The 10,000-nt window shown below is 45.1% G+C and overlaps 1 protein-coding gene across 1 annotated transcript in view; it reads right to left on the reverse strand.

The window, feature by feature from the left end:
* Window positions 1–10,000, reverse strand: part of dve (SATB1_N and homeodomain domain-containing protein dve) — a gene marked incomplete at its 5' end in the record, with an annotated part of 274,413 nt that overhangs the window by 32,639 nt on the left and 231,774 nt on the right. The window contains one exon of the mRNA XM_069329243.1: window positions 2,803–3,009. Coding sequence (XP_069185344.1) covers window positions 2,803–3,009 — 207 coding nt within the window. The remainder of the gene's footprint in view (window positions 1–2,802; window positions 3,010–10,000) is intronic.

Below are 10,000 nucleotides of genomic sequence, written 5' to 3' on the forward strand. Positions count from 1 at the left end.
CGCATACAAAGGGGGAAACTAGCGCATACAAAAGTGAAAACTAGCGCATACAAAGGGGGAAACTAGCGCGTACAAAAGATGATGAAGTATACCCAAAATTGGGGCAGTGGGAATAAATCAGGGAGAAGGGGGGGGGGGAGGAGGGAGGTATTAAAACAAAGGGGGTTGCAAGTTATTCCAAAATAATAATTAATATGGGTTGGAAAACGATATAGGGGGGAGGGGGGGAGGTGGATATGCATCAAAAGGGAATGTTTGTTCTCCCAAAAAAGGAGTGTTTGGGGGATGCAAAAGGAAAAGAGAGACGGGGGAGGGAATGGACGGATTACAAAAGGGAGAGAGAGAGAGAGAGCAGGTGGATTTAAAAAAAGAAAAGCGGGAGATTAAAAAGGGGTATATTTATATTCTGAAGATATTTCCAACGAAACGTGGTACGATTTTTTTGACCAAACCCTTTTTTATATATACAAAGATGTCCTCAATTAAAAAAAAGAGGACACAGATTGAACTCGAGAACAGTGATTCATTACATAAAAGTGCGCTCTTTGAATCAAAATACAGAAGCTCGGTATACTAAAAAAAAAAGCTAAGTATTAAAAAGCATTGAGAGTAAGGATAAGTTGATGCAACACTCTTGTGTTGCAGAGTTGATTATCAACTCATTTTTCCTTCCCAACACTTGCAATGGAAGGCCTATGCATGAACAGCCTATAGGCCTACATGATCATAAAACCTATAGAATGTTATTTTATTCGTCCACGTGGACTGGTCAGTGCTAATATGGACTTGCTTAGTGTAGGGTCGGCGTTCTAGCCCCGATAGTCATCGTTCCTTAATCCCTGTCCTCATATCCCAGCTTTTAGTCTGTCGCATATCCCTTGCAGGTACGATACAGCCATACCAGATGAGAGCAGCCTAGTCACAGTGATCCCACACACTTAGACACTAGGCTTCATGGCTTGCGTTAGCACCTCATCTCGTTGACACACATTCATAGTTGCTTGTGCAATAGGGTCAAGTACAGGCCTAAACGGTAAATTCATTTTATGCGATGGAGAATAAAATTGGCACTTCCATAGAGCGAGTGATGTTACACTTTCAAGAATTTGCTTGACTTGTATATCGGGGTTATGTAGATAAAGTTTGGCTTATCTCACAAGGAAAGCTTATATATATATATATGTGCCTGTCTGTCAAAAATCTCACTTCATAAACAAAACAATCACCAACATAAACAAGAGAACCCATAAACAAAACAAAAAGAAACTCATCCTAACCATTCATCCACTTGCCACAAAAAAAAAAAAATGGTGTGATTTCAAACTCCCCCAAAAACCGGTGTTTCCCAAAATTAAACCTGCTCACTAGCTGTGTTCAGAGCGCGGCTAACCATTCTGAAATCGTGTAATAGTGAATATAATATTAATTTGTGTTCATAGGACCGTAAGAGTGAACATATATATATATATTACGTTCATCATGACAGCAGAATGGATTATATTGATCGTGTATGATTGTACTCACCTATTTGTACTCGCCTATTTGTGCCTGCAGGATCGAGCATTGACTTTTGGATCCCGCCTTTCTAGCCATCGGTTGTTTACAGCAATGACTCCGGTCCTATTTTCCTATCATATTCAGTTTTAAAATTATGAATAGAGTTTGCTTCCACAATCTGTTCCTTAAGTACATTCCATTGCTCCACTACTCTCACGCTAAATGCCTCCTTACTTAGGTTTTCTGAATGATGTTCTAACTTTTGCCAGTGTAGAGTACGCTGCTGTCGTTATCCTATTTATATGTGCCTCAGGAGATAGATTAGGTGTTACGTCCACCCCGAGGTCTCTTTCTCGCGTCGTCATAGGTAAGCAGATCTCCTTCATTGTGTACTGTCCCTTTGGTCTCCTATCACCTAGTCCAATTTCCATAACTTTACATTTGCTCGTGTTGAACTTCAGTAGCCATTTCTCTGACCATCTCTGCAACCTGTTCAAGTCCTCTTGGAGGATCCTACAATCCTCATCTATCACAACTCTTCTCATCAACTTTGCGTCATCCGCGAACATCGACATGTAGGACTCTACGCCTGTAAACATGTCGTTAACGTATATTAGAAATAGAATTGGTCCCAGCACCGATCCTTGAGGTACTCCACTCGTTACTGTTCGCCAGTCCGACTTCTCACCCCTTACCGTAACTCTTTGGCTCCTTCCTGTTAGGTAGTTCCTTACCCATGCTAGGACCTTTTCCTCCCCCCCCCCCGCCTGCCTCTCGAGTTTGAACAGCAGTCTCATGTGCGGTACTGTATCAAAGGCCTTTTGGGCAGTCCTGAAATTTTTAGTCAGCCCAACCTTCTCTGTCCTGCCCTATCCTTGTTATTTTATCATAGAATGTATGTGTGTATGTGTGTGTGAATATACACACATATATATATATTATATATATATATATATATATATATATATATATATATATATATATATATATATTACATAATATATATATTATATATGTGTGAATGGAACATTTATTTTTTGGAGTAAAGGAGATGGAGATCTGCAACTGAAGGAAACGTATCATCAGAGAGACAGAGACATTGAGACAAGCAGAGAGACAGAGACATTGAGACAAGCAGAGAGACAGAGACATTGAGACAAGCAGAGAGACAGAGACATTGAGACAAACAGAGAGACAGACATTGAGACAAGCAGAGAGACAGAGACATTGAGACAAGCAGAGAGACAGAGACATTGAGACAAGCAGAGAGACAGAGAGAGACCGACAGACAGAGGCACAACTGACCTGTATCGCCGGGTGCAAGGGTTCAGACCCGATCTTCTCCATGGCGTGTGGGCGTGGGTGGACGTGGTGGGGCGGGGGGGTCATGACGTGGGCGGTGGGCGGGGGGCGGGAGACGTGGGCCACGTGCACCGCCCACCACGCCTCGAACTGACGTGCTGACTCCTCGCTGACTTCTCCTGACCCCCTGATCAGCGCTGACAGCAGGCTCTGAGGGAGGACGAGACGGCCACTTACACATTGTTAAGGCCACCACCTTCATATATATATATATATATATATATATATATATATATATATATATATATATATATATATATATATATATATGTATATGTATATGTATATATATATCATCAATCTTCTTAATATTTCTTATATTTTTCTTCACTGTCGAGGAAAGTTGAAAAATTAAGTCTCCAAAGTTCATTTTCACACTTTAATATGGTCTGACGCCTTGGGGGATGCGTTTTGGAATGAATTAAAGGAGCATGTTGTAGAAATAAACTCCATTCATAATTTTAAAATTATATATGATGGGTAATAAGTCGGGAATATTTACATTAAACATCTGGCGGATAGAAATGTGGGGTCCAAGAGCTAACGCTCAACCCTGCAGGCATAATGAAGTGAGTACAAAGAGGTATGAAATGCACACATAAATCACCAGATACAAAATTCTCAAGGGGAATTAACCCTGCAAATAAACAGTCTATTTGGAAAGAAAACGAGGAGATTCCGGTTGATCTGACTCCCACTGACTGACTCAGACTGACTGACTCAGACTGACTGTCGACTCTACAGTCAATAAACTGGGACTAACAGTTCAGCTGTGAACAGAACAAATGCAAAGTGAAGTGTTGGAGGCGACATCAGTCTGAATCAATGAGAGAATTTCCATTTTTTTATTTTTTGAAGGTTGGAAGGCCGATGCTAGGGGTTACCCTTGACCCAACTTTGCAGGGTGAGTGGTCGGGGGCACGGGGCGGACATAGGCTGGTCAAGGTCGCCAGAGTTCAAGGGGAAACAACCTGCCACGGACCAACATATATTCATCCCAAACCACCAATTCTGACACTGCCTATCAACTACACCTATCTATACATATTTACAAACAAAAAGTAATAATTTCAAACATTTTTTTCTTATAGCAATATGAACAATTATGCACCGATCTCGAGAAAATGAGCAGAAATTTTCCAATCATTATACTTTGTCTATACTAGCATAATACATATTATTTACTCCATAATACATAATTCATACAGTACCCCTCACAGGTTCAAAGGCTTCCCATAACCTGCTCCATTCTCAAAACAAAGGGGGTATACTATTATATAAACATAATAATATTATATATATATAACTATTATATAATTAATAATTAATTAATTTATTATAATATAATATTATATATATATAACTATTATATAATTTATTTATAAATTTATATACAAGAAACTACATTAGGTTTTAGAGAATACATAGCATAGTATTTACAATCTTGTAAAGCCACTAGTACGCGCAGCGTTTCGGCCAGGTCCTTAATCTAACAGATAATTTTAAGGGGGTAAATTCTAGCAGAATTAATAATAATTGCATAACGTTTTATTAATAATAATTTAATTAATAATAATATATAACATTTAACTCTGCTATCACTCCTATCTCCTATCACTGGTGGACCACCCACATTTCAATGGGAAACTATTATTGTTATTTTCATAAGAGAGAGTGTATGAAACAGAGAAAGATAGAGAGACAGGACCAGAGAGCTGAAGCCCAACTCCCCCACACACGCACAATTATTGAGTTTGCACGCAAAAGCACCTGCGTGTCCAGACGTCACAGCCAGCGATTATAGCACCGTCACAGCCCGCGATTATAGCGCCGTCACAGCCCGCGATTATAGCCCCGTCACAGCCCGCGATTATAGCCACCGTCACAGCCAGCGATTATAGCCCCGTCACAGCCAGCGATTATAGCCCCGTCACAGCCCGCGATTATAGCCACCGTCACAGCCAGCGATTATAGCCCCGTCACAGCCCGCGATTATAGCCACCGTCACAGCCCGCGGTTATAGCCACCGTCACAGCCAGCGATTATAGCCCCGTCAAAGCCAGCGATTATAGCCCCGTCACAACTAGCGATTATAGCCCCGTCACAGCCCGCGATTATAGCACCGCCACAGCCCGCGATTATAGCACCGTCACAGCCCGCGATTATAGCCCCGTCACAGCTAGCGATTATAGCCCCGTCACAGCCCGCGATTATAGCGCCGTCACAGCCCGCGATTATAGCACCGTCACAGCCGCGATTATAGTCCCGTCACAGCCCGCGATTATAGCACCGTCACAGCCCGCGATTATAGCACCGTCACAGCCGCGATTATAGTCCCGTCACAGCCCGCGATTATAGCGCCGTCACAGCCCGCGATTATAGCACCGTCACAGCCGCGATTATAGCACCGTCACAGCCCGCGATTATAGCACCGTCACAGCCCGCGATTATAGCACCGTCACAGCCGCGATTATAGTCCCGTCACAGCCCGGGATTAAAGCACCGTCACAGCCCGGGATTATAGTCCCGTCACAGCCCGCGATTATAGCGCCGTCACAGCCCGCGATTATAGCCCCGTCACAGCCCGCGATTATAGCACCGTCACAGCCAGCGATTATAGCACCGTCACAGCCCGCGATTATAGCACCGTCACAGCCCGCGATTATAGCCACCGTCACAGCCCGCGATTATAGCACCGTCACAGCCCGCGATTATAGCCCCGTCACAGCCCGCGATTATAGCACCGTCACAGCCCGCGATTATAGCACCGTCACAGCCAGCGATTATAGCGCCGTCACAGCCCGCGATTATAGCACCGTCACAGCCAGCGATTATAGCGCCGTCACAGCCAGCGATTATAGCACCGTCACAGCTTGCGATTATAGCGCCGTCACAGCCAGCGATTATAGCACCGTCACAGCCAGCGATTATAGCACCGTCACAGCCCGCGATTATAGCTACCGTCACAGCCCGCGATTATAGCCACCGTCACAGCCCGCGATTATAGCCACCGTCACAGCCCGCGATTATAGTACTGTCACAGCCCGCGATTATAGCCACCGTCACAGCCCGCGATTATAGCCACCGTCACAGCCCGCGATTATAGTACCGTCACAGCCCGCGATTATAGCTACCGTCACAGCCCGCGATTATAGCCACCGTCACAGCCCGCGATTATAGCGCCGTCACAGCCCGCGATTATAGCGCCGTCACAGCCCGCGGTTATAGCCACCGTTACAGCCCGCGATTATAGCCACCGTCACAGCCCGCGATTATAGCCACCGTCACAGCCCGCGATTATAGTACCGTCACAGCCCGCGATTATAGCTACCGTCACAGCCCGCGATTATAGCCACCGTCACAGCCCGCGATTATAGCGCCGTCACAGCCCGCGATTATAGCCCCGTCACAGCCAGCGATTATAGCCACCGTCACAGCCAGCGATTATAGCCCCCGTCACAGCCCGCGATTATAGCCACCGTCACAGCCCGCGATTATAGCGCCGTCACAGCCAGCGATTATCACAAAACGCGCCGTCTTATCTAACGATACCCGGAGCTCGGAGAGGACCACGACCAGATTACCACCCGGATTTACCTGATTTACAACTGCCTTCAAGAGACATTCACAGGGCGCCCAAGGGCGTGGGGGGGGGGGTGAGGGAGGGGGCAGTGCCCCCGGGTGTCTGGCCCCCAGGGGGGGGGGTAATATCCGGCTCAATAACCAAGACATGTTTGGGACACGAATAAACCTAACCTTCAAGCCTCCAGACGTTATCAAAATATTTTGTTTTGATGGTAATTAAACCCCTTAAAAAAACTGGAAAGGTTTAATGCGTTGAATCTGAGGCCGCGGCACGAACGGAGTGCTCAACTAGGCCACTTGATCTTGGGATTCGAACCCACATTAGCCAGGTTTCAGCAAGCCAGGTCGCAGGGGGATGGGAGGGGGGAGGGGGGTGTTGAGCGCCCGCTTTAAATGCTAACACCGGCTTAAGACACGATGCTGTAAACTCTACACTAGCGAGGTCACACTTGGCAAAGCGCTCTCAAACTCAGGACCCGGATTCATGAAGCAGTTACGCACGTACTTAAGAACATGTACATCTTTCCTCAATCTTTGACACCTTTGGTTACATTTATTAAACAGTTTACAAGCATGAAAACTTGCCAATCAACTGTTGTTATTGTTATAAACAGCTCCTGGTGCTTCGGAGCTCATTAACTGTTTAATAATTGTAAAAAAAAGTCGCCAAAGATTGAGAAAAAGATGTACGGGATCGTAAGTGCTTGCGAACTGCTTCGTGAATCCGGGTCCAGGGCTCCAGGTCCTCGTATAGCCCTGAAGGCCTGCTACTGACGATGTACCGGATGTACATGTAACATATTTGAACAATCTTCTCTCGTACATACAGCAATGAAGCGCGTCAATGACTGGGCAAGTACAACTCAAACCGAACTTGCAGGCATATACCTTGCCACTGAATTGTTAAAAGACAAAGGCAGTGGACTTATATATTGTGACTCGAAGAGTGCACTCCTGGCATTGAACGCACATAGTAGTGACACCCAGAAAATAGTCAGTGATATTCGAATGAATGTTTTAGCTGCTAAAGAAAACAGATTTGAGATTAAATTCCTATGGATACCATCACATGTTGGCATCTCAAGGCATGACACTGTTGATATGCTTGCTAAGACAGCCTGCAGAAAACCAGTGGTAGAAATTAATATGGGTGTTTCACTAGCAGTGACAAAGAGAATACTTAAACAAATATCTAATGAAAATCTCACCGACCTAACAAATTCACAAAGACCTGAAAGTTGTAGCATTAAATATTATGATAGATATCGTGAGGAGACATTCACATATGGGACTAATAGAACAAGAACCCGGCAATGTGATGTTATAGTGGCCAGAATACGCCTGGGATATAGACGTATCTGGCAGCTTTCTCAAAACCCAAATGTCGAGTACACAATGTGTCAACTTTGTGAAAGAGAAAACATGCACTCTCTTGAACATTATATTGTAGAAATGTCCCATATTGACTTACTTTCGCCCTCCTGGGCTAAGGTATGCTGAACTGTGTAATTACTATATGAGTACTGGAACACTTGATGATATATTGGACTTGTACCCAATATTGACCATGTAATGTATCAATTATACAATGTATGTATGTGATGTAACTATAACCTGAGCTTGTGAAAGTATCTTAATCATCTTCAGTGATTAAGTGCTTAATAACACACTAGTTTATCAGTTATCTTACCTATCTTAGAGTAGGATAGCCATAAATGTATGTGTATGTATGTGTATAAAGTATATGTGGAAGCTGATCAGAATTACATTTCACCTTTGTAAATGCCCATTAATAATACTATGTAAAGAACACATCGACCACTTTATATAGGCCAGACGTAACTCTGTGTATCTATGTATTTACATCTGTAGGTTAGATTAGCATTTTAAAAGCACCACGATCACCTTCTGTGGTTGATTGTTCAATAAACCCTTGAACTATATTTTTAAGACATCTCTCACCCTGTCCATGGAGGACAGAAGAAAATGTATATATGCTGGTTAGCATTGTAAATGTCTGGCCACGTCTGTGGTAGAAAATAATAATAATAAAAAATGTGCCCAACAGGCTCCAGGTCCTCGTAGGCTCGTAATGATGGGAAGGGACAGGAGAGGCGGACTGCCGGAACGGACGGAAGGGACAGGAGAGGCGGACTGCCGGAACGGACGGAAGGGACAGGAGAGGCGGACTGCCGGAACGGACGGAAGGGACAGGAGAGGCGGACTGCCGGAACGGACGGAAGGGACACAGTGCGGTAGAAGGGGGAGCTGACCCCGGCGGGGACAGGGAACAGGTCAAGATAAACGTGGGGACACGAAGATCAGAAGAGAAGCTAAACAGAAAGGGAAAGGAGGAGACGCATGAAAGATAAAGGAAGAGGATGTATAGAATAAACCGTGGATGGAAGAGGCTGATCAAACACAATGAGGAGACAACAATATGGATCCTGTCTCAGACGTAGAGGAGAGAGAGAGAGAGAGAGAGAGAGAGACAGAGAGAGACAGAGAGAGAGACAGAGAGAGAGAGAGAGGGAGAGGGAGAGTGAGAGAGGGAGAGAAAGATGAAGACAGTCCTTGAAACTCTGATAATTCTTCTTCTTTGTGACTGAAAGTTCCCTCCCTTCCCCCCCACCCCCCAACCTTCCCCCCTCCTCCTCTCCCCCCCCCTACTTCTCCTTCCCTCCAACCCCCTCCCCCTCCCTCCCCACTCCTCTCCCCCCCCCCTCTGCCCCTGCAACAACCTCCCTCCCCTTTCCCTCAACCCCCCCCCTTACCCCTCCTCCAAGCGCCCCCCCAATCCCCCAACACCCCCCCTCCATCACCCACATTAGAGTAAGCTTTATCACTATTGGCCCAAAGTTGCATTGATCTCCGGCTAATGAGGTCTTAACTACCCAACTACGGTTTAACAAGCGAATTATCGAATAAGTCAGTACAAGAGAGAGTGTACACAGCCCTGAGTATTGTTTGAGTGGAGGGACTCACCTGACGCCACTCACCTAGTGCTCACCCAGTTATGCTTGCGGGGGTTAAACTTCGGCTCTTTGGTCCCGCCTCTTTGCTCTAAATCAACTGGTGTAATCCTCAGGGGAATTGACAGGGTAGACCAGGATTAATTATTCAACATACGCGAACAAGGGGACACAGGCGGAGACTGAGTACCCACATGAGCCACAGAGACGTTAGAAAGAACTTTTTCAGTGTCAGAGTAGTTAACAGATGGAATGCATTAGGAAGTGATGTGGTGGAGGCTGACTCCATACACAGTTTCATATGTAGATATGATAGAGCCCAATAGCTTTAGGAACCTGTACACCAGTTGATTGACAGTTCAGAGGCGGGACCAAAGAGCCGAAGCTCAACCCCCGCAAGTACAACTATGTGAGTACAGAAGTCTCGGCCTATAGCTTACTTGATCGTCAACAAATATCATTCGAAAGTATCCAAAGTTCACACTGCCACATGTATCCTGTATATACACACAGGTGTGTGTATACACACAGGTATGTAGAACAGTGTATACACAGGTATGTAGAACAGTGTATACACAGGTATG

The sequence above is a fragment of the Procambarus clarkii genome, chromosome 22 (assembly GCF_040958095.1).
Source record: "Procambarus clarkii isolate CNS0578487 chromosome 22, FALCON_Pclarkii_2.0, whole genome shotgun sequence".
Taxonomy (NCBI): domain Eukaryota; kingdom Metazoa; phylum Arthropoda; class Malacostraca; order Decapoda; family Cambaridae; genus Procambarus; species Procambarus clarkii.